Source organism: Herpailurus yagouaroundi, unplaced genomic scaffold (assembly GCF_014898765.1).
Source record: "Herpailurus yagouaroundi ecotype Mexico unplaced genomic scaffold, PumYag 139, whole genome shotgun sequence".
In the NCBI taxonomy this organism is placed as follows: domain Eukaryota; kingdom Metazoa; phylum Chordata; class Mammalia; order Carnivora; family Felidae; genus Herpailurus; species Herpailurus yagouaroundi.
The window spans coordinates 49,608,081-49,633,073 of record NW_024412394.1 but is presented as its reverse complement, the minus strand read 5'-3'; the positions used below and the strand labels follow the sequence as shown (position 1 = coordinate 49,633,073).

The following is a 24,993-nucleotide window of genomic DNA, read 5'->3' as shown; positions in this document are numbered from 1 at the left end:
AAATTTTTTTTTTCAACGTTTATTTATTTTTGGGACAGAGAGAGACAGAGCATGAACGGGGGAGGGGCAGAGAGAGAGGGAGACACAGAATCGGAAACAGGCTCCAGGCTCTGAGCCATCAGCCCAGAGCCTGACGCGGGGCTCGAACTCCCAGACCGCGAGATCGTGACCTGGCTGAAGTTGGACGCTTAACCGACTGCGCCACCCAGGCACCCCAGAACGTTAATTTTCAAACTGTATGACCTATCCTTGGGGAAGAAGGCCTCTAATGATGCTTGATGGGAAGACACCCTCATCCTTGGGTTGTTTGTTTTCCATGGCATGTTGTGAAGGCAGGGCATGGGGAGCAAGGCAGATTGGCAAACATTGTTCAGTCTCTTGGGGCAAAACCATGTTATGGTGCGTTTGCTACCTAAATGTGAGGGTAGCAAGGATACCAAGGTCCTGAAGAACCAGAGACATGTTTGATGTGACTTTGAGGATGGAGAGAGGCCTGCAAGGAGCTCCTCAGGGAGCTCTGCTCTGATCCCCCTGCCTCTTCAGAAAGAAAGGAAGGAGCCAGCCACTTACAAGGAGTGTGTATATTTGGGGAAGGGGAGAGGGGTCCGTTTGTTGCTTTACCTTTGGATCCATTAATCCCAGCACCATGCCCCTTATTGTGGAAGAGAAGGATTGAACTGTCTGTAATAAAATGGGCTTAAAATTTATCTAGTCTTGTACAAGGATTCCATCCAATTGAAGGTTGTAAGATTTCACTTCAGAGACATGTAAATTACTCCAACTCGTAAAAACAGGGGTGGAAGGGAATTAGGGATATATCTCTCATCTGTTTGTCTGATTTCCCAAGCTCCTAAGTCCTAGTTTTAGAGAATTTCCTCTACAGTTGTCATCTTGCTTTTTCCCCCTTTCTCTCCAAACCCTGTTTGTCTTTCTGTGACTTTGCTTAATCCTTCCTCACAAGTTCTCGGGTCCTCATGCTTGAGCCCTCTGCCTAGGCTGCTGGATTTGGTGGTGGGAGGGGAGGAACAAGAGGCCATTCCACAGACTGACATCAGGGTGCATTATATCTAAAAACCAGCAAGTGATCTGCTGCTTGCTCCTATGGGCCTGTTTCCCATAGGAGTGCCTGAGCAACGCAGCTTTGAGTTGTATTACAGAAGCCTTCTAGAATGAATGTCTTGGAAGGGGGTGGAGGAGTTGGAGTGGGGAGAAAAGCCCAGCTCATCATAATCCATTCTGTATTGGCAATAAGTATTAGTTGTATTTCCAAAGGCTAAGAAATAGCACTACACACACACGCACACGCACACACAAATAGCCTTCGTCATGTTTAAGAGTGTCAAGAGTAAGAGTAAGTACTCTAAAGAGTACTCTCATTAGAGTAAGGAGACTAGAATAAAATTGGCTTATGCTGTTCCCACCATACCTCTATACCACATTATCAGTGATCCAGGGAAAATAGACTTTTCTCTGTGGTAGGTGGAGGCTGGTGGTAAATAAATAGTGGAGAAACAGGTAAGCCCGGTCTTTACTTGACTCCAGCCCCACTTGCTGACACCCAGAGAAGCCAGAGGATGTGGTGCTGTCACCAGGAGCCTGAACCTCTCCGTCCCTTCTGTTAGTGAGGGCCTGGATGGTGAGGGGTGCTTGGTGAGAGGCTGCATCACTGATCCTGTCTCTAGGTGTCTTTGTTTGCTTACCTGTCCTTTCGTTTTCTTCTCTCTTTGTAGCCTTCACCTTTTCTGTTCATTCTCTCTTTGATCTCTTCTTCTTACCCTGTCTCTACTTTTCTGCTTACTCACACTCCTACCCACCTGGAAAGATGAATTACATTTCATTAGCCTTTCCAAAGCCTAAGGTTGACCACAGGCTTTGTTGCCCATTCAGACAACTTTATTAGGATCAACAAAGTGGAAGTCCCACGTTAGCTTCTGGGATCGACGTTCTCCAGGCATCCTTTGAAGGTATCTGTACTTGCCTTTTGTTTAGTATCACGGGAATCCAACTTCGAGGATGATTAAAAAGAAACATTGAAAAATAGAATAAAGAAGAAAACTCCCTTAATTCCACCATGGTAACACGGGTATCTTTTCCCCTAATGCTTTATATTTAAGATTCACTCTCCTTTTTTAAGCTGTGGATTTCTCTAAGCTTCTAAATGGAATTGGCTGCAGAACAACCAGGTTCTCGCTGTTTCAAAGAAGATTTAAAGTACTTGATAGAACAAGGCCAGTCTTTTTGGTTGCTGGCCAGAAGTGAACTGACCCAATTTCTAAAACTGTTATTTGTTTGCTGAGGTGTTTTCTGTTGGTGGTGGTGGTGGTGGTGGTGGTGGTGGCTGTGTGTGTGTGTGTGTGTGTGTGTGTGTGTGTGTGTGTGTGTGTATGTGTGTGTGTGTGTTATTAGGAGAGGTTTATTTTATTTGTGGGCTTTGTACGTATTTTAATTCTGTAGTATCTTGAAATGAAGTCACTTCTAGCCAGAGTCTACTGCCTGTAACAGCATGACTGAGAAGAATTCTTTTTCTTCTCTGAATCTGGTTTCATCATTTAAAAAACTACCACTCAGATCAATATCAGTACTAACTGAGAGTATTAATATAAAAGTGCATTGTAGAGTTTTGAGCACTATATAGCTGTAAATATTCTTAGCAATGTTTTCCTAAAATATTTACAATCCTGGACATTAAAAGATTTTCCTTAAGAAAAAAAAAAAAAAAACCCAAAGGCAGTCTGCAGTGATTATCAACATTGTGTTTAAGATTCTCCATTAAGAGTCCACATCATCCTAGGCTCTGTGAGTGACAGCAAGGAAAAAAGTCTATTCATAATATTTATTAAGAACTTTCTATGTGACTAATATTTCCCTCAAAGAGTTTTTATTTTGACTTTGTTGTAGAACCAATATACATGAAAATGACATAAGAACACTTGGGGTGGTGGGGTCACAGGGGAGAATCCGTAATTGCTTTAGTGCAGACTATATACCCAAGCTCTGAGGGAGAGGGGATTGTGGCATGATTGGAGCTGGGTGGAATTTCCTTGGGGAAATTGTGTTCAAGAATCCTTGTCTGTTTGCTATTATCTTCTTGTGCCCACCTTTCCTGTGTTGATACCAATGTGTACATTTGAATGGAATTGTGACATCAGACATCTGTGCAAGGCGTTTGGAAAAGTTTCCCAGTTACGTGCTAGGCTATATAGTTTTTAAAGGTACTGAATTACATTTATTAAAAAGGAAACAGCACGTGTAGAGCTCTACTTTAAAACAGAAATGTGGGGTGCCTGAGTGGCTCAGTTGGCTAAGCATCCAAGACTCTTGATTTCGGCTCAGGTCGTGATCTCATGGTTTGAGAGATCAAGCCCCATGTTGGGCTCTGCACTGACAGTGCAGAGACTGCTTGGGGTTCTCTCTCTCCCTCTCTCTCTGCCTCTCCCCGACTCATGTTCATGTGAGCACTCTCTCCATCTCTCTTTCTCTCTCTCAAAATAAATAAACATTAAAAATTTTTTTTAATAAAACAGAAGGGGCACCTGGGTGGCTTAATCAGTTAAGCATCTTACTTCAGCTCAGGTCTTGCTCTCACGGTTCATGGGTTTGAGCCCCACGTCTGCTCCATGCTGACAGCTCAGAGCCTGGAGCCTGTTTCAGATTCTGTGTCTCCCTCTCTCTGTGGTCCTCCCCCACTTGCACTCTGTCTCTCTCTCTCTCAAAAATAAGTAAACATTAAAAAAAATAAAAATAAATTTATTAGGATCTGCTTCTGGAAACTCAAAGAGTAAAAGTTATATGCATAATTTTCTTTCAGTCATTATAAGATTGGATAGAATTAGATACTGAATTTTCTTGACTTTGAGGCATCAATTACCCAGGCGTCAGGTACATACAGGGGTGTTTGGATGTCTTTAGGCTATAAAGTCAGAATTCCAGGGTCTCTCCATGTTGTACATCATTGTTAAAATATGTTATTGCTATGACTGAATGTGGTATTTTCTTTGGAATCCCTATGTCTCAAACAGTCAAGGAGTGATTTGTAATTTCCTCTCCCTATCTTCTGATTTGTAAAGGAATTTAATAATATCATGTTCACAGAATAGTAATGTGTGTGGAGTAGGAGTTTATCTTTTGAAAATACAGATTACAAAGCCATTTTCTTAATGGTGAAAGATGTTCACTTAGGAAATATAGCCTTGGACTTCTCTGTGTCCTCAATTCAGCAGACACACCAGGGCCTCGTGTCATTCTCCAGTAGACAAAGGCTGAGTACTAAGAACTGAAGGTGATTATGATTAGTGGGATTATGACTTCTGTTTCTTTTCCTATTGAACACTTTCTATATTGTTACTGTATTATTATTAAAAATTGGGGTCACCTGGGTACCTCAGTGGTTTGAGCCTCCTACTTTTGATTTCACTTCAGGTCATGATCTCATGGTTTGTGAGTTCGAGCCCTGCATCTGGCTCTGTGCTGACAGTGCAGAGTCTGCTTGGGATTCTGTCTCTCTCCCTCTCTCTCTGCCCCTCCTCTGCTTGCTCTCTCTCTCTCTCTCTCTCTCAAAATAAAGAAATAAACCTAAAAAATTAAAAAATAAAAATAAAATGTATTTTAAAGCCCTGCAGTTGCCTTTAAACCTGTAATTCTAGTCTTTATGGAAAGGTTCAGATACATAAACACTTCCCAGATGCAACCAGGAAAAAGCAACACAGAAATAAGGTGATTACAAGGAACCTTACAATGTTTGTTCTCCTATCAAATTCACCCATAAACATCTTTCAAAGAAAAGGCTACAGGTCTAATTAAGGGGTTGAAGACATGTTCTTTCTTATTTTTCCTTAATATTTGATAAAGTAAGAACCCTGGAGCAGTACAATAACTGTTTTACTCTAAAATGTAATTCAAGTGAATCAAAAAACCTCCCTAAAGAACCAGTAGCATGGATAAAAACAGGGACCCTTATTCCATTTGAGGGGATGTTAAATCATCTGGTTCATTTGGCCCATGGGAAACTGACCTCCTGGATTCCCTTATGGTAGGGGCTCTGTGGAAGGTCCTATCTATTAAGCCCTGACCGTGGTACAACCAGTCTTCAGCAAATGCTTGTCTGTTCCTTTATTCCTTGTAGGCAGCAGGGAAGGCATTGAGGTCTGGCACAAAGTAAGTGCTGCTTACATGCTAGATCCTTTCTCCTCCCAAGGAAGCTCACGCCTGAGCTAGAAACTCTTAAATAACTGATCTCTCTGGCTTATTGATCACTATATCCTCAGTACCCTGCACCTAGTAAGTACTGAGAAAATAGTAGTTGAATGAATGTTCTTGTTTCTGTGTATCTGCAGTTACTCTGAGCATATAATACCCACCTTTTCCTTGGCCACTGGCATGTCCAATATCTGTGACCTTAAGACTTTTGATTTGATTCTCTAGAATCTAGAATTTGATTCTCTGACCTGTGCTGTCCAATATGGTAGTCACTAACCACGTGTAGCTATTTACATTTAAATTTAATTAAAATCCCATAAAATTTAAAATTCAGCCCTTGGCTGCACTAGCCACACTTTAAATGCTCACTAGCCACATGTGGCTAGTGGTTACCATAGTGGACAGTACAGGCATGGAGCATTGCCATCATGGCAGAAAGTTCCACTGGACACAGAACTGCTCTGTGTCTTCCTGAGAGCCAGCTGATGGATTTCCTCTTTGTGTTTGCAGTGCAGCTGTCTGCTTTGGGAAGTGAGGTCTACAGCAACGAGGAGAATCTTCCAGAGCTGCCTCGCACTGTGACATGTCTGAGCCCTTGCTCCAGTCCCTGCAACATGAACAAGGTAAGAGATATTTTTGGGAATCAGCCTTTGTGTCTTCTTTACAGTACCCTGATTTTTCTGGGTATGTAATGTCTTCCCATGGTGTGAGGAGGTTGCTTCTCCTGCCACAGATATTCCAGAGGTTGGAGACTTGTGTGACCCCAGCAAGTGGTGTTTATAGGCAGGGTCACAGGAGGTGGTGGCCATGCTGTGGTTGTATAGTCTTACGGATATGTCACTGTGTTTGTCAGAGGCTTCTGGTTGACTGAAATATTGGTTGCTAATATAACTGCCTTGGCATGAATGTTGGAAGATTGAGGCGCTGGAGCCAGATTACCTGGGTTTAAATATCAGCCCTTCCAGATACTAGCTTTGATGGTCTTGGACAAGGGGCTTAATTTCTCTGTGCCTCAATTTCCCCATCTGCCCATCTGTAAAATGCTGATGATAATAGTACCTACCTTGTAGGGTTGTCAGAAGGATGAAATGAATTAATATGTGCACCATATTAACTTAATATAGTACCTATCTACATTATAAGCATTTGACAAATATTTACTGTTGTTGTTTTTGATGTTGGGGACACTGTTGTCCCTTAGACATTTCTGCAAGAGAGTCTTAGGTGTATCTACAACATTTCCATTTATTCCTTGTTTGACTTGGCAAGTAGCAAGTGATTACCAGATGGGCCCTGAGGGATGAACAATGAATGGGGCTTGGGTTTTGCCTGTGGCGGGTGACAGGCTTGGGGGGAGTGTGGCTAGTGGTTTTAATTAAATATGTACCAGGATCTCTGGAAGCACAGAAGAAACATCCAACCTTGGGAGATATGGAAGGGACAGCATAGAGGAGGTGACATTTGGAGTCAGATCCTGATTGATAAATGGTCATTTCTTAGACAAAGAAGTAGGGCAGAGCATTCCAGGTAAAGGAAACAGGCTATGTTTAGGCACAGAAGCATATGAGAAAGTCTGGTGTGTTTAGAGAACAAAGAGCTTGGTACAGCAGGATTTCTCCTCAACACTGTTAACCTCAACACTGTTAACATTTGGACTGGGTAATTCTTTATAGTGAGAGGCTGTCTTCCACATTGAAGGATATTCAGTAGCACCCCCTTTCTCCCACTTGAGTTGTGACAACCAAAAAAACCCCACACATTGGCATTGGCCAGTGTCCATCCCTTGGGGGGACACAGATACCCCTGGTTGAGAATCACTGCAGTGGTGGAAGATGGTAGATATGAGTCCAGAGAAGGAGGTTAAGTGTCCAATTCTGAGAGCCACTGAAGGATCCAAAACAAGGGAGAGACATTTCCAGAGGTCTACAAGAAGAGGTTAATTTATCACATTAGCTATGGGTTGTGATGCAGTTGGACAGCGCTTTTAGACAGTGGCCTTCAAAAGGTTTTATGGAGAAAGCCCATTTTATTTGTTGAGATTCTTTTACTAAGAACCCTTTTCAGCGGTAATTTTTCTCATGGCCATTTGTTTAGCCTTCTCAGGGTGGCTGCATAACCCTACTAGAAGAGACCAGAAAATAATAAGCAATTGTTTTTCAGGGATTTTCATTTGGCTGAGTTAAGCCTAAGAGAAGGAAACCTTCCACCCACCACCCCCCACCCCCCACCCCCTGCCCCCATTGGCTTAAATACTTACCTTTAAGCAGTTTTTGAGAAGAGAGCTCTTGGAACACTGGAAAGTAGCAGGTATTCCACCCCAAGGTCATGACTGGAGCGTGGGGAAGAGAGGGGATTCATCACTGTGGTCTTTGCAAACCTTGGCTTCTATTAGTTAGAGTTTGGTGTACTGAAATGCTAAGACAACTCTTGGGAAATCTCTGATTGGCAGGCACAGCTTGCTATGATGGCCCTGCCCTGAGTTTCTCCAGAGCAGTTCAAGGCCTGATGTCATGGTTTGGCTCTTGATACACAGCTGGGAACCAGACTCCTCAGACATTTCAAGTGTCTCAGTAGGTGTGTCTGTTGCTTTTGGGAAGTTATGTTCCGTCTAAGTGGCCCAATGAATGCTTTATTTTATGTTATTTTAATTTAAAGTAGTGATTAAGCATGATGTGTAACCTTCATAGGTCAGCATTTTTCTTATGGGTTTCTTGGCATAAGACAAAGAATAGATTACCCTCTGGGGAGGAAATAGATCTTCTCAGTGTAAGTAAAACCAGACAATCATCTCATCAATTAGGATATGTAAGTTAGAATGCTGGAAATATTTTTGTGGGTGTGATTGATTTTCTAGGTAGATTTGTTCCTAGAAAGTTGGAGACATTTTAATTGTGCACTTTCCACTTACTTGGACATACACTCTAATAACTCTTTTTCCTTCCCAAACCCCTGCTAGCTTACGGGACACTTTAACTGGGGAGGTGTCAGGATGCAGCATGACAGAATATTCTAGGGTCCAGTGTAATTGCTGTGAAGTGACAGGGCAGTTCTGATCACAGTGAGGCATTGACATCTATCTCTCTTTGGGGTTATTTAGAGATGATCTCTCTAGAAAACAACAGGAATTGCCCCCATGGCCATTGGTCAAATGAATTAACCCTTTGTCTGCCTAATATAATCAGGCTAACCTGATAGTGAACTGCTGTCCACCAGGTAGGGCCATCATTACTCATATTCTTGAACTTCTATGTGTAGCAGAGTCTGGGGACACACCAGGAAGGGGTACACTTCCAACCCTCAGACAGCTAGCACTGGGCATCCTAATAAGATTAATACAGAGTGGATAGTGGATGCCCCCACATTTATTCACCTTTTTAATGTTATAAACAGGCTTTAATAGTTGTACATTTTGGGCTTCATGTTCTAGCCTAACATGTTAGAGGAATTATGGGTGCACAAGTTTTCCCAGGCCACTCACTCTCCCTAGCTCTCATCCAATCTTGAAGACCCATCTTTCCAAGTTCCATATTCTCCATAGATCTTTTTGTAAGAGCTGACTTTCCAATCTTTATATTGACCCAAAACTTTGTAATAAGGATTTAACTTTAAGTTTTGTCAGAAGTTTCTATCCTCTCTACTTTCTTAGGCATTCCCTAGTTAATATGTATAAATACAGCTTTTATAATACAAATGTTTGCTAGTAAGAAGGACTATGTTATTTACATATTATCATGCTGTAAAGAAAGAATTTTAGTGTGTTACTTAAAAAATGATAGCCAAATGGGAGGCAAGTTAGACAGGATGGGATTTTGTAGAGGCAAATTGGGCAGAATGATGTACATTGAGTACATACCACTATGTTAGTTCCCAAAACCACACTAACAGGAAACAGTGTTCTGCTCTTGAAAGATATCTCTTCCTAGCAGCAACCTTGGAATTACAATTTTAAACTCTTTCCCTCATGGTCGTCATTTTCATGAAGGCATATCACATGCTGTTGTCTGCCTTGAATTTATGAGGACACTCCATCTGATTGAAAATTAATCGATTTTTCCGTTATTATACAGAATTCCCCCCCACACACACACACACACACAGTGAAAATGAATCTTCTTGAGAACTGTTTCTTCCTTCTTATGTTCAAATAAAGCCAGATCTGATTGCTATTGCTTGGACAAATGCCATAGCATCAAATGAAGTTGAGTAGTATCTCTTATCTCTCTTGGTGGGTGGATGCTATTGTTTTGCTTAATATCTACCCAACAGAATTTTTTCTCTGAATATTTTACTGTGCCAAGTTTGAGGCAGTTTCACCTTTACACTCAGATCAATATCTCTACAGTCAACTAAAGAGTAAAACTGAAATTGAGTTTCTGCCTTCGTTTAAAGTTTTTCTTTCTTGACACCTCCTTAATACGAAGCAGTGAAATTCAGAACTCATCACTCCTGGCTCTCCACCTGGCATACACATGACTCTTGATTAAACATCAGCTCCCCCAACACACCCTTACGGTGTGTATTGTGTACCACGCACTGTGCTTGTGAGACATCAGTGAACAAAACAAAGGTCTTTGCCATCCAGAGCTTCTGTTCTGCCCAAAGTAAGGAGAGTCATCTTACTTCGGAGGTTTTAACGCTTCAACACACACCTAACATTAAAACTTTTTCCATTTTAAACTTCTTTCACTTGAGCAAGTTGACAGAGCTACTGGATGTGATACAAGGAATTGATGACTAATAAACATAGAAGATTTTCTCTTCCCCTCTCTAGGACACTCTTGGTGGTATCACCAAATGGCCCATCTATATCGAGTGTATCTCCACCCTTGTTTTTCTGCAGGCAATGGCCAAGTCCCCTTTGTGGAAGACTTTGAAGAAATATTGCACACGTCTGAAACTAGGGACAGGGAAGAAAATGCAAATAAAAATTAAGTCATTCCTCCCTGGAATAAAGAAGGCCTTATTAATTTCTAGTGGTAGAAATTATAAAGGTAGAAATTATACAAGGAATTCTGAATTACCCTAAAGACAAAAGACATGCCAGAGCAATCTTTACAACATGTACGACACAGAGTTAAATTAGCTAATTTAGTAAGAGTTCTTACAAATTAGTTAAGATAAAGATGAGTGCTCTGATAGAAAAGGGGCAAAGAACAGAAAGATAAAAACCAGTAAATGAAAAAATATAATCAAAAAATAACATAAGAAAATGCTCAACCTCAACAGTTATCAAAGAAATACAAACCAAAGCAATGAAGTAGCATTTTCTACCTACACATTGATGAGGATTTGTAAAATGTATTTGGTGAAAGTAGGAATGAGACTCTCGGGCTCTCCCAGACACAGTGAAAGAACATATTTCTCAAGGGAATTTAGACAATGTGTATCAAAGCCTCAAAAATATACACACCTTTGGGCTTAGAAATTCCATTTCTGTAACAGTTACCCAAAGACCATTGCCATGGATGTGTGCAAAATTTGAGCTAAGATGTTCATCAGATATTATGATAATAGTAATTATAAAATAACTGTGGTAGAGCCATACAATAAAAATACCAGGGAGGGATGAAGGAATATTTAATGACATAAAAACATGTTTTAAATAAATTGTGGAGAAGGCAGGTTATATAACAATATGTATAGTCTTATTATTATTTCATTATTTATTTATGTTTATTTATTTACTTTTGAGAGAGAGATAGAGAAAGAGAGCAGGGGAGGGGCAGAGAGAGAGAGGGACAGAGAGAGAATCCCAAGCAGGCTCTGCCCTGTCAGCGCAGAGCTTGATGCAGAGCTTGAACTCACAAACCATGAGATCATGACCTGAGCCAAAACTGAGAGTCAGATGCTTAACCGACTGAGCCACCCAGCACCCCTCATTATTTCATTTTTAAAAAACATACATGTCTGCCCACAGAAAAGAAAGTTGCAGATACATCATAATATTAAGAGCATTATCTTCTTTTTGCTTGTATGTTCTAAATTTCTTTTGCAATGTACTTTCTTTCATACTAAAAATAATATATAAAAGACATTAAGTTATATTTTAGATATGAACTTCACTATATTAAAAAAAATTGGGGGGCGCCTGGGTGGCGCAGTCGGTTAAGCGTCCGACTTCAGCCAGGTCACGATCTCGCGGTCCGTGAGTTCGAGCCCCGCGTCAGGCTCTGGGCTGATGGCTCAGAGCCTGGAGCCTGTTTCCGATTCTGTGTCTCCCTCTCTCTCTGCCCCTCCCCCGTTCATGCTCTGTCTCTCTCTGTCCCAAAAATAAATAAACGTTGAAAAAAAAATTAAAAAAAAAATTTGATGTTTATTTATGTTTGAGAGAGAGAGAGAGAGAGAGAGAGAGAGTGAGTATGGGGGAGGGGCATAGAGGAAACACAGAATCCAAAGCAGGTTCCAGGCTCTGAGCTCTCAGCACAGAGCCCGACGTGGGGCTTGAACTCATGGACTGTGAGATCATGACCTGAGCCGAAGTCCAATGCTCAGTTGACTGAACCACCCCAGGTGCCCCAAACTTCATTATATTTTTAAATATTCATGGTAAAAAGGCTGAAAGGATATTGCCCAGAAAGTTGGCAATGGTTTTCTCAGAGGGTGGGTACATGATATGTATTTGTTTTTATTTTTAAAAATATTTTTCTATATTTTCAACTTTCCCACCATAAGTAGTTGTATATATGATTGTAAGTCAGGAAAAAAAAGCAAGGGTTTTAAAGGAAATACCACTTTAGTTGTTTTGCATTTGAAGTATGAATGGATGAAGGTATTTAGTGACAGATGAAAAGAAAAAAAGAGAGAGCCCTTGGGAAAAACAGAGGTTTGAACTTGGGAATGATTCTGTTTGACGTATTCCCAGAAAGGAGGTTTTTAATGTGCTAATGGTTTGGGGGCAATAGTAAAAAGAGAAATGCTCTAGAAAAAGATATTGTCCTTTGATTCAGTGACTCAAAACTTTTAAATGGCATTACATCATCTTACTCATTATGCGTCATTTCTTCATCCAGCTCTTCAAAAGACTTTGCTGATGTATACAAGTTTAGACCAGTGGTTCTCAAACTATGGTTTGGGAACGCCTGGGGAGCCCATTCACAGGCCACCTGCAAGGTCAAAACTACTTTCATAATAATATTAAGACCTTTTTTTTTTTTTTTTGGCCTTTCCACTCTCTTGAGTATACATTCAGTACAGTTTCTCAAGAGGCTACATGGCATGCAATGACATTCATCCCCGTGGTGGCTGTTGAGATGTATGCTTGTGTTTTCATGTTCCAAATATCGCAGTTTTAATTTTTAATAAGGTGAACATTGATAGAAATAACTGACATAAACAGAAGTTCCTTAAAGTCTGCAGTAATTTTTAAGCATGTCCTGAGATAGGAGTTTGAGACCCAATAAACTAGACTGTGCCTATGTCCTGTATTTGGCAGTTTTTGTTCTTTTTTCAAAATATTTTTTATTTATTTTTTGGGAGAGCGCAATTGAGGGAAGGGCAGAGAGAGGGGGACAGAGGATCTGAAGCAGGCTCTGTGCTGACAGGCTGCCAGCAGCAGGACCAATGTGGGGCTCAAACTCACAAACCATGAGATCATGACCTGAGCCAAAGTTGGATGCTCAACTGACTGAGCCACTCAGGTGCCCCTTGGTAGTTCTTATTCTAAGAAGCTGGACCCTGGACTGTGAGCAGTAAGTGCCCTGGACATTATAGCACATCTGTTCTCACCTTCTACATCTTTAAGGAGAAAATGTCCTTAGTCCTTATTTAAAAAAAAAAAAAAAAGGCTTTATAGAGTTGGTGAGGCTAAATGGAACATTGTTGGCATAAGGCCAGTGTAGCACCTGTGTTACATGTAAGTCAAATTGTGCTAAATGTGGGGTGTATAGAAATGATGAAATTGGACCTCTGTTCTCTTTCATGTGCATCACACTGGCAGATTCAGTGAATTCTTAGGAAGAAAACAGGAATATAATTCCCTTCTTAGAGGTATGGGAGTGCAAACTTCAATATAATGTAGTGGATAGTCGATTGGATATGAAGTAGGAAGTAAGACAAATGTAAAAGAATTAACTGAATATGCTTATGCTTATTTGTTGCTAAAATATTTGCATGTATATTGTTTGTGCATGTAAATACAGATAAAACATACATGCTATTTGAGAAATGCTTCCTGTTACACGTAGAATGATCTCTGGATACAGTCATTTCCACCATGGAAGCAACATTGACGTTTTTATGTCAGTACCAAGGCCTCGCCTCCTTTCTCCTTAACAGAAGCACATTTCAGTTGGTCTCCTAGGTGTGCAGCCCACCTCTGAATTTCAGAGGAGCTCATGGTGGAACAGCGTTCGTGGCCCATTCTCTGAGAAGCAGTCTTCATGGTCCAGGGTATACATTGGGAATCTGAACTTTTCTGTCCAGAGAATTTGAGCACCAGATGAATAATGCTCTGGTGCCTCTGGAAGTCAGCGCCAGCCCTAAGGCCACACTCACCCACTGCAGGATTCACGTGGATATGACAGTACCTTGACTTGAGGGTGGAGGTGTCAGTGGCCTGACTTAACAGCTCCCAGTCATGTCAGAAAAGATGAAGGAGCATCTGAACAGGTAGGAGGCAAATTAAGGCTTTGGAGTGGAAAGGCTGGACTTCTGGTTTAAGATCATAATGGCCCCACAGCAGGAGAAGAGATATGTTTTGACATGACTGTAATATAATTTCAAATCTGAGAGGACTAGTTTTGAACCATGATAAGCCCATTGAAATGTGGCCATAGTTACTGACCATAAAATAGGTTTCACCTGAAGGAAAGAAGATATTCAATTTCACCTTTTCTTCAGTGGCACTTTACACACATTGTGATCGTTGGTTTTGGGATCTTGTTCATCCCTATTTCTTGAAGATTTAAGGAATAGCGCCTAGGATTTTCTTGAGTATTACAAGTTTTTGCACTCTTAATTGACGAACTGCCCCATGCCAGCCTTCATGTGGAGTTTTAATTAAATGTTGACAGAACTGGTGGTTACTCGTTCTGCATCACCATAGTGAACTAAGCCCACACAAGCCCACAGCATAATTAGACAGGTCCTTTGGACATGTGATGTGTGCTGGGACCTCTCTCTTTGATGCTGTTGGTGGCCAGGTTCCTGTAACAAAGAGGCCAGTGAATTCTGACCTTTGTGAATCTGTCTTCCAAGTCCTCAACCCTGCCCTTTTTCTCTCAATTAGTAGGTCTTAATGGGTACAATTAAGTTACATCCTATTTAGTTAATTGGTGATTGGAACCATAACTATTTAGGTACTTAATCTGTGGCTTGTCCATCTTTAGAATATTAATAAGCAAGTTGAGTTGCCTGATGTTGCGAACATCTCATCTCAAACAATGGTATCGCTGTGTATAAGGCAAAATGCATAACTGAGAGGTTACTTCCAACCCAGCTTATTAATTTCAGTACCTAATACTTCACATTGTCCTTTTTTCCCTCTCTGGTTTTTTTGTTTTGTTTTGTTTTGTTTTTTTTTTTTTTGTCATACAGTGGTCTTACAGCATGTAGCTCTTTGCTCATATTCTTTCCAATTCCCTTTTTTGTCTTTTGTCTCTATAACATAAGCCTGACATTTTTTTCTATAAGATGTTTCCAGAGAACATTGTGCTTTTGAATATATGTGCACCATTGGCTTCATTCTTAAAAACCACATAATGGGTGATAAAATTAATAAATGTGCTAGAGAAGGAGAGATGCCTGTTTAGAGTATATAAAACTACATTATTTTGCAGACATTCCTCAGTTAGTGTTCAGAAGACATACTTCTAGTCTCTCATAAATGGCAATGTTTAGGTTTTAATGAAAAAAATTAGATTTTACTAATCACAGCTTATATGTTCTTCTAGGTTATTTATTTGATTGTCCTTTTTTTATGGAATAGTTTTGTAACTTCTTACCACCCTCAGATTTTCACAAAATGGCATTATCCTGAGAGGCTAGTCTCCATTAGATATAAATATAAGCACTTGATTAAGATACCCAGCCCTAGCCAGAGAGATAAAGTGTCATCACATGTCACAGTGATCAAGGAGCACCTGTTAATTAGGACAATAGAATCACTGCAATGAGTTTTGCAGGAAAACAAAGGTTGGTTGAAGTTAGCAATATCTGCATCTTTTGTTTTTTCTGAAATCCATAAACAATTTGTTGTGACAGCTCTAGGCTGGGATTATGGCATTTTGGATGGGGTCTGATTATAGCTAAAAATAGACGTGTGTATTGAAGATCAGAAGAGGAATATTAACAATTGAAATTTTGTGAAAGACGGATGCTGGTTCATTGTAATAATTTCCCCAAAGGCACATTAGTAATGCTGCTAAATACAGACTTTAATAGACTTTAATAGTGTGTACTTTAGAGGCCTGATACACAAAGGAATAATGTATAAAACATTCATTATGGAAAATTGCTACCTTTTTTATTTAATAAGAAATCTGTTGAAACAAAACTATTGCACTGCCTGTGGCATTATGTTCCTGGGTATTAGCAGACTGAAGAATAATTGCTACCATCTTTTTTACATTTTTTTTACCTATTCTAATCAAGTTGCAATTATATTTACTTATTTGTTCCATGAATGAAAATGGGGATTAAAAAAAAAAGTATTTGCATTGGATGGACGCTTGTTCAAATTGTGGCTCAGCCTCCCATTACCTGTGTAATCTTGGGCACGTACTTTACCATCAAATTCCATTTCTTCTCTTGCACACTGGGGATTGCTCTACTTACCTTGGAAGGTCATGGTCAGAGAAGTTAAATGTTGACGTGGTGGAGGCTCCATATAATAGGCATTCAATAAATGGCTTCCTATTATGATTACTTTCTACATCTATTTCTCTTTACATTGCTTGTTTCTATGGATGATAGTTGTTGGGGAGGGGACAGCAGGAACGGGGCGAGAGTAAGAAAAAGCAATTAAAAAGAAGCCTCGGTAAGCAGCTCTGTCGCCAAGCCTTGCATTGGATTTCAATTTGATTTTAATGTGCTGCTGCTGAGAGCCATGCTGTTGAAAAAGAGAGGAGAGTAAGAAGCAGATGCTCCGGGAAGAACAGTGGGGCATTTATCTCTTTTAATGAGATAACATCATTAGAGTGACAAAGTGCAGTGAATCGATACTCGAAATGGACTGGTGCTATCTTCCCAAAGTGTGCCGATTGTTATACTTCACAGCCTTAGAATCTGCTGAATCACGAATTCTGTCTTCTCTGTTATTGGAGCCACCGACTTTGATCTCACAGAATGGATCCACACCTTAGGGAATCTCCACAAGAGCAGGAACACGGACTAATTGGATAAATGAGAAAAATCCAGGGTGATTTATAAGTTGCCCTGTAATCAGCGAACCTCAGAGAAAAGGAGGTTGGGCTTCTTTTTTTCCCCTTGGCTTTAAATGGCCGTGCATCCTAACTCTTGTCCCCTCTGCCTGCTCTCCTTGCTCTCCGTCTGCTTCTTGGTGTAGTGTCAGAAACACTAATCATGTCAGGCTGTGACACTGACAGCCCTGACATTCACAACAAAGAGACAAGAGGGAGAGAAAGAGAGACCTCGGAGGGGGAAGGTGAGGAAAAGCAGCAGGGGAAGTAGTTTTTCTTGCACATAAAACCCCTAGCTGCAAAACCACCAGTGTTCTGGATATATCACATCCAAGGAAAATTAAAGAAGGAGCGAGGTGAATTCTGATGGAGATAAAATTAGGCTGGGAAGATTTTGTGCTACTATATTTTCCCTCTTAGATTTCAGTGTGTAGCCTACATTATAGTTGGCTGTGGCTATGATTTCTTCTCACCAAGAAAAAAAAAGCAATTAAAATATTCCTTTCCCTTTGCCTACCCCAGTTTTTCTCTTTGAAACAAAGCAAAGTTAAGCACAGATCTTAGCAGGAAATGTATGCTCTCTAAGGTTTTCCATTGACCAGATTCCCATGGTTTAATCTGAACAATAGCTGCTTCAGGAAAGAAGTCATTTGTGAGAGATGTTTTCTGACCATGACAAAGCGGACTCGGGGACTGTTCAGTGTCATCCCCCCACTGCCTTACCTTGGCCTCCCCAGCACCTGTCAGCTGCAGGAAATGCTTATGTTACTGGGCAACTTGGAGGGGGCTGACTATGGCCAGGCCTTCCAAACACCCCTGAGGTTTCTCTCTCCCTCAGGCGCTTTTTTCCATTTGGAGTTATTCTGGTGAATGGTCACAGGTCTCTGTCTTGGATCAGTCATGACCTGGAAACCTGCTGCCACAGCTCACATGTGTTTTGAATCCAGATGCTGTGATCTAAATTGAGCTCTGAGCTCAGGCTGAATCATCCTAGCTTTCTGTAAACACAAGAATCCAGCTGCCAGCTCAGCTTTTGAGGCATTTTGAATTAAAACTCGGTCTTAGGTAAGATATCCTTTTACTTTTTCATCACACAAGAAAAAAAAAAAACATAATCAAAAAAGGGAAAATGATGTACTTTGCCATGTTAGTTACCTTATCATAAAGGAAGTACATTTTTTGTCTGTATTTGAGGACAAAGGGTCTTGGTTACATAGTGACTTCTCTTCAGATTGATTACAAATAATATTAATTGAGAACTGTGGAAAAAACTGAGCCCTCATTCTTGTCCTTGGTTCCCAAGTAAAACTCTATACACTTGGGCCACTTGGAAGAAATGCCCCTCTGAATTTATTAAAAAAAAAAATTAAGTGAATTATAACATCATTTACACTATGTATAGCAACCTTGACATCGTGATTTATTTAAAATTCTTGAGGCAATTCTACTTCTACTGGCAGAGGAGAGTACATTTGTACCCTGGGGAGGATTTGGGGAAATTACCCCAAAATATATTCCTGTAAACTCACAATGTTTTTGAAGTTCCTTTTTATCCTAAAAATTTACATGGATTTTATATTCTCTGTGATATGTCCATGGTGGGTTTTTTTTTTTCATGTAAAATAACTTTAAAAATTACTTGCAAGTTAAATTACTTAGTTAAATATTATATCAGGTAATTTAGATGTTATAATGAATAAGCCCTCAAAATTCATGGTTTGACACCATGAAAGTTTGCTTTCTTACTAAAGTATCAATCCAGTGCAGGTCCTTATGGTCAGTGCATTGCTTTTATTCAGCAATTATTCAGGAATCCTGAACTCAGACTCCTTCCATCCTCCAGCCTTACCATCTGTATTAGGTTTCTAGAATGCTGTATCTGGGTGCCTTAGATAACAGAAATTTATTATCTCACAGTTCTGGAGGCTAGAAGTCCAAGATCGAAGTTGAGGACTGGTTCTTTCTGAGGGCTGAGAGGGAAGGATCTATTCCAGGCCTCTTTCCCTGGCTTGCAGATGGCTGTCTTCTCCCTGTGTCCCTTTGTACCATCTTCCCTCTATTCCTGCCGTGTCCAAATTTCCCCTTTTTATAAGGACACCGGTCATATTGAATTAGGGCTCACCCTATTCCAGTATGACCTCATCTTAACTACTTACACCTATAATGATCCTATTTTTGAATAAAGGCACTTTCTTTTTTTTTTTTTTTAAATCTTTTTTTTCAACGTTTATTTATTTTTGGGACAGAGAGAGACAGAGCATGAACGGGGGAGGGGCAGAGAGAGAGGGAGACACAGAATCGGAAACAGGCTCCAGGCTCTGAGCCATCCGCCCAGAGCCCGACGCGGGGCTCGAACTCACGGACCGCGAGATCGTGACCTGGCTGAAGTCGGACGCTTAACCGACTGCGCCACCCAGGCGCCCCGAATAAAGGCACTTTCTGGTGGTTAGGACTTCAACATATGAATGTGAGGTGGAGGGCACAATTCAACCCATAATGTCATCTATGGAGGCTTTTGATTGTCTGCATCTGGCTGGTGGAAGAGAAAGCACAAAGAAGGAACATTCACTTTTTAATCGCCATAGCCTTGAAGTGACTTGGTGCTTTTCTCTTCATATTCCATTGGTGAGAACGAGTCACATGACCCCACCTGAATGCAGGGGGCTTGGGGTCTGTGGCTGAGTAGTGACTGGGCTAAGTGGCTCCAGGCACAGGTGTGTGCACATGAGCCATCCCAACATTCTAGGAAAAGATGTCGTCTGTGTCCCATTTCTTCCAGTACTCTTGAGCATGGCCATCATAGGGCACTGAAAGAGGTTTCAAGAGTATCCAGGTTTGAAAATTCCATTCTGCCATGGCTATGAATGCTTTTCAATTAGTGGTCCAAATAAATGAGTGCCTAAGGCTTACTGTTTTGTTTTCATAAGAATCTAATATATTCTTCAGTGAATTTTATTTATAGTATTAATGGGCACCTTCTTTTCCTTATGAAACTAGTGAAATCCAAATTAATGAGGTTTTACTCTCAGCCAAAAAATTTAACTTGTGGTTAGAATGATTTCCTACATTACAGTAACTTTTTTTTTTGTTACATGTTCTATTATTACTGAAAAATGATATGCATCCAAGAAGGGGAAAAAAGGATATTGTGAGTGCAGAGGACAGTTATATAACCTGCTGTACCAATCTCAAATGGCTAGACTTTAGTATTTAATTATAAAAGTCTTGTCTATCCTATCAGGTTAGTCATTATTTCAAAAGTTGAACGTGGGTTTTATAAGTGACTAAGTAATTGCTTTGTATGTTCCTTTTCAATTACAGTAAGAAGTCATGAATTCTCTACATTTAGAACTGCTAAAAATTATTTAGATTTGCCTGTTGAATAGGTTTCTTCTAAAAAAGGACTCAGGAAAAAAATTTCCACTGTAAATTTTTGGCTTCTCAAAGTAATTTGTAAGAAATTTCCCACGAAAAAGATACTGATAGCAATTTGAAAAGGATAAGTAGAATGCAGTCTGAAAACTTGGTAGGTAGTGTGAAAACACATTAAAACCGCTGAAGCATAATATTTAATGTAGGCTTTTAGTCATGAAGTTCCATGTCAAGAAACCATTCTTTTACTGTTTTATTGTTCTGGTACTTTAAAACACTGATGTTATCTAAAGACTTAAATAAACCCATAAGTGGTACTATAGATTTCCTTTTGGTCAAAAAACATGACCGTGGTACTTTAGTAAAGGTAATCACTTGAATGATGACCTTTTAATTTTTAGTGGTAATGCTTTTTAATATGCCAAAATAAACTAAAACAAGTATTGGAGTCATTTTAAGAATGAATTAAGGGGCGCCTGGGTGGCTCAGTCGGTTAAGCTTCCGACTTCAGCTCAGGTCACGATCTCGCGGTCCGTGAGTTCGAGCCCCGCATCAGGCTCTGGGCTGATGGCTCAGAGCCTGGAGCCTGTTTCTGATTCTGTGTCTTCCTCTCTCTCTGCCCCTTCCTCGTTCATGCTCTGTCTCTCTCTGTCTCAAAAATAAATAAAATGTTTAAAAAAAAAAAAAAGAATGAATTAAATCCTCGCTCATTTAGACATTGTAAATTCAGATTTTGGAGAAGGGTCTAGGATGAAGCGTATCCTTTATAGATTTTTGACAACTAATCATTATTTTAATTTGTTATAATAGACTATATTATTACTAATTTTCACAGCCAATTTGCAAAACTTGATATTATTCCCACTTTGCAGATGGAGGAACTCAGGTGTTGAAGTAACGAGACCAATATTACACGTCTAGATATAGAAGATCCAGTTTCTGAATTCAGATCTTACTGACTGCAAAACACAGGCACATTTTCATTCTGTCACATAGCCTTGTAGGAGAATATTTGTTGAATTGAATTTGAACAACATTAGATGAATTTGCTAAGCTAAAAGTAAAATGCAACATCCCAGAATGAATGTTTTAGTTTTGGAAAAAAAGCCATTTGCATGTGAACAAACTAATGTAGTAGTTAGAAATTAGCTCCATCTAATGATTAAAGCAGGTCTCTAGAACTTGCTAACACTTTAGTTAGTAGACTACCACTTCCTAAATAAATGAGCAGTCTATATATGATTCAGAATACTTCTTAAACATCCATTATGTGACTAACAGAGTTCTTTAGAACTCAAGTTAGGTTCCTGAAAACTAGTTTCTAATTCATGCTCTCACAGTTGCTCCCTCTCTGAATGTGCCACGTTATGCAGGTTTTATTGATTTGCAGAGGCAAACACAGAAAAAGGCAGCCTTGAACCAAGGGTGGGCCTGGCCTGAGGGCAAGATAAAGAAAAGCTGCCTATTTTCTAGTGACAAGCTCAGCTAGAACCCTAAGATAAAAGAAAGGTGTATTCCTCTGAAAACATTTCACCTTTTCACCTTTCCTAGCAACATGATAAGCCTGACTTCTGATGAAAAGGGTGATTTAGAGTTTTGAGGGGTGTCTATGTCATTTTCAGCTGTTCAGAGTTTCTGCTGTGTGACTGTGGCCAAGTCATATCACCTGTTTGAAACAGGTATGTATGAGGAAGCAGTGGGAGTGGACCAGGAGTTGGGTGTCTGTAAAATGCTAAACATTGAGTCCCATATTTGGCATGCATATACATTTTTCTGGAGAGAATGGTTCATAGCTTATTATTACATCATATCCTCCAGGGCCTCGTCACACAAAGAAATCTATAGGCCAGATTATCTCTGAAGTCTATAGGGACTGTAGCATTCTGGTTTTCTATAAATTTTATTGTGCACAGGCTATCATGGACAGTTTGGATGAGAAAATCTGTATTTTGTCTATCTACAATATGACATGTAAGGGAAACTTGGAGTGTTTTTATTGTAGACTCCTGCTTCTCTATTCTCTAAGATGAACGTTGTGTGCATTGTAAATGTTCAATAAATGTTTGTGGATGCTGACAGAATTCTGTTATTAGCAGAATAGTCGATTAGTTAGAAGTGAGTTACAGTGTTGAATGAACATTTTTTTGTAGTCATCTGCAGTGGTAGTTTAGAGAATCATATAAAATAGCACCTTTTTTAGAGCACATGGGTGGCTCAGTCAGTTGAGCGAGCGTCTGAATTTGGCTCTGGTCATGATCTCACAGTTCCTGAGTTGGAGCCCGCATTGCGTTGGGCTTTCTGCTGTAAGCACAGAACCCACTTCAGATCCTCTGTCCCCCTCTCTCTCTGTGCTTCCCCCTCCCCCACCAAGCGAGCCTCTGTCCCCTCTCTCTCTGTCCCTCCCCGTCTTTCCCTCTCCCCCATGCGAGTGTGTGCACACATGCTCTCTCAAAAATAAATACGCATTTAAAAAATAAAAATAAATGGGGCGCCTGGGTGGCGCAGTCGGTTGGGCTTCCGACTTCAGCCAGGTCACGATCTCGCGGTCCGGGAGTTCAAGCCCCGCATCGGGCTCTGGGCTGATGGCTCAGAGCCTGGAGCCTGTTTCTGATTCTGTGTCTCCCTCTCTCTCTGCCCCTCCCCCGTTCATGCTCTGTCTCTCTCTGTCCCCAAAATAAGTAAATGTTGAAAAAAAAATTAAAAAATAAAAAAATAAAAAAAAATAAAAATAAATGAAATAGCACCTTGTTATTTGGAATCTCAGTTGAAATTGTTATGCCCAAAGGATGTGCAGAGTTACTAGAGTGATTCCCACAGTGAGGAAGCAGCGGCCCAGAGGTATGATGCCGTACAGTTGCTCCTGCTTCGGGTCTTTTGTGGTCCCACCGAAAAGGTGGTCCCACCACTGAAGGTGGTTACACCTTCAGTGTAAGCATGTTGTCCTCCCAGAGAGCCTTCTCGTGTGTCATGGCTCAGCAGATTGACCCGCCTAAAGCAAGAGCCCTATTGCTCAGCGAATAAACAGAGGGGAGAGCAAGAAAAGCACTCTAGCACCTCCCCCTTTGGTGGGAAAGAGAAAGAATTAAAGAGCATCCCTGTCCAGCTGTTCAGTTTGAATCTAAAGGAAGTCCACTTTTGAATGTGACTCATGCATTCACTGTATTGAAACAACACGCTGCTCTCTCCAGAAAATTCCAGTTCCTTTAAAGCAAATAAAAACAGCATTTCTCGGATGCTTAGATATGCCTTTCAAAAAATTAGTGATGTTTACCTACATTACTTCTCTCCAGAAATTGTATTTCTTTTTTTTTTTTCTGTTGGTGGATTTTAAAAATTTGCATTTCACTCCTTAACATGAATGTCTATGCGTGTTTGTGTGGCAACCATTTACTCTCTCAACTTCTGTTTAAAGTTTAGTTGTTTTTTCTTTGGAAACTTTTTAAAAAGAGAATAATAATGGTAGGCCACAGTAATATTGTTTGTCTTCAAAGTTGCTACGAACAATCACATTAAGATTTATTTTCTGGGCCAGGCCTGCAATTCAAAGTCAAAAGGAGGCCAGATGTTCACAGCAAGGCTGATTTTATTTTGGAAGCTAATTTTATTTTATTTATTTGTTAATTAATGCTAAAAGCATACTCAGAGAAGCTCCTTTTAGTGCCTTTTTTTTTTTTTTTTTTCCATTTTAGGACCACCAATTCTTATTATAGCTATTTAACCTGAAACTTTCATGAGTATAAATCACTTTTTAGAGTTGTCTGGGCTGGATTGGTAGTATGAAGTAACTATCAAATTTTTCAATAGAACAGAAAAAAATATAAAATATATACTATATTCTTGGAGTTTATTAGGATAGGTTTACAAAATATCACTGCCTGTTTTAGTCATGAATGAGTACACAGTATGGCACATAGTTTTCTACAATGTATATTTATGTATGTATTTTTAATAGATGTAAATATATTAGTGCCCAGGTACCAAATAATGAACACCCTCAAAATTTGAATTTCAAGGAACAGTGGCAGAAAATATCCTCACTTGAAACTGAAACTCTCAAACATCAATATAAAAATGGCTGAGATTAACTATGTGTAAAATTCCCAGAAGGTAATCCACACTGAGACAAGCCCACGGCCTGTCTACTCATTTTTTCATATCCCATCGACAGAAATCAAAATGAATGTAGATAATGTTAACTAAATTTAACATTTTGGAGATTATAACATGTTAATATCAGAAGCACACCCTTAGCTTTGGGTCTGTGTGGCAGCCACCAAAAGAAGTTGGGGGACCTGAAAGTTGTAGAGATGTCCCTGATTGTTGCAGACCAATTGGCCACTATGTATTGCCAATACATTTAAAATGTATTAAAATGTATGGACTTAAAGTCCATAGGTTTGGTGAAATCAACCTAGGATCACTAGGTCCCTTGCCAGCTCTTCTGGACTCAACTTTTCCACAGAGACTCCTGACCTCAGCATTGAGGACTGGGCTCTGCCAGAAACTCCACTGGTCCTCTGTATGACCTTGGCTGAGGCCCTGAGTCTCTCCAGGCTACAGCCTCCTCAGCTTGAACATGTACACAAAGGTACTTCAAAGGTTTGTCATAAGGGTTAAATGAAATCACTAATGTGAAAGTGCCTAGGACAGATTCTGACCCATGATAGGCTCTCAGTAAATGTTTTAATTAAGTAATAATAAACTTGCCCCAATATCACATTCTTCTGGGAAGTTCTGTTTCTCAGTGCAAACTGATAAGTAAGCATTCCAAGTAATCTGTCAGTCTGCCTTTTATGACTTTGGGTAGAATGAACAGTCTTTATGTGAATAGATACAAACTATTTCTTTCATGCAAACCTGAGACCTCAGTGGGCCTGGCCTCCTTATGACCTGTGAGTTGCAGGAGGAAATCACGAAGAAAAGACTGTCCGAAGCATTACTCGGCTGGCCTCTACTTAATTCCTACAAAATGGATGTTAGTCCTTGTCAGAGTTTTGTAGATTGGGTTGAAGAGTTGTGTGTGTGTGTGTGTGTGTGTGTGTGTGTGTGTGTGTGTGTGTGTGTGTGT

General features: G+C 40.1%; 1 protein-coding gene across 3 annotated transcripts in view; it reads left to right on the top strand.

The window, feature by feature from the left end:
* Nucleotides 1-24,993, top strand: part of BACH2 (BACH transcriptional regulator 2) — a 356,919-nt gene that overhangs the window by 89,450 nt on the left and 242,476 nt on the right. For all 3 annotated transcript variants that reach the window (XM_040474177.1, XM_040474178.1, XM_040474176.1), the window contains exon 2: nt 5,707-5,819. In XM_040474177.1, coding sequence (XP_040330111.1) covers nt 5,811-5,819 — 9 coding nt within the window. In that variant the 5' untranslated portion in view covers nt 5,707-5,810. The remainder of the gene's footprint in view (nt 1-5,706; nt 5,820-24,993) is intronic.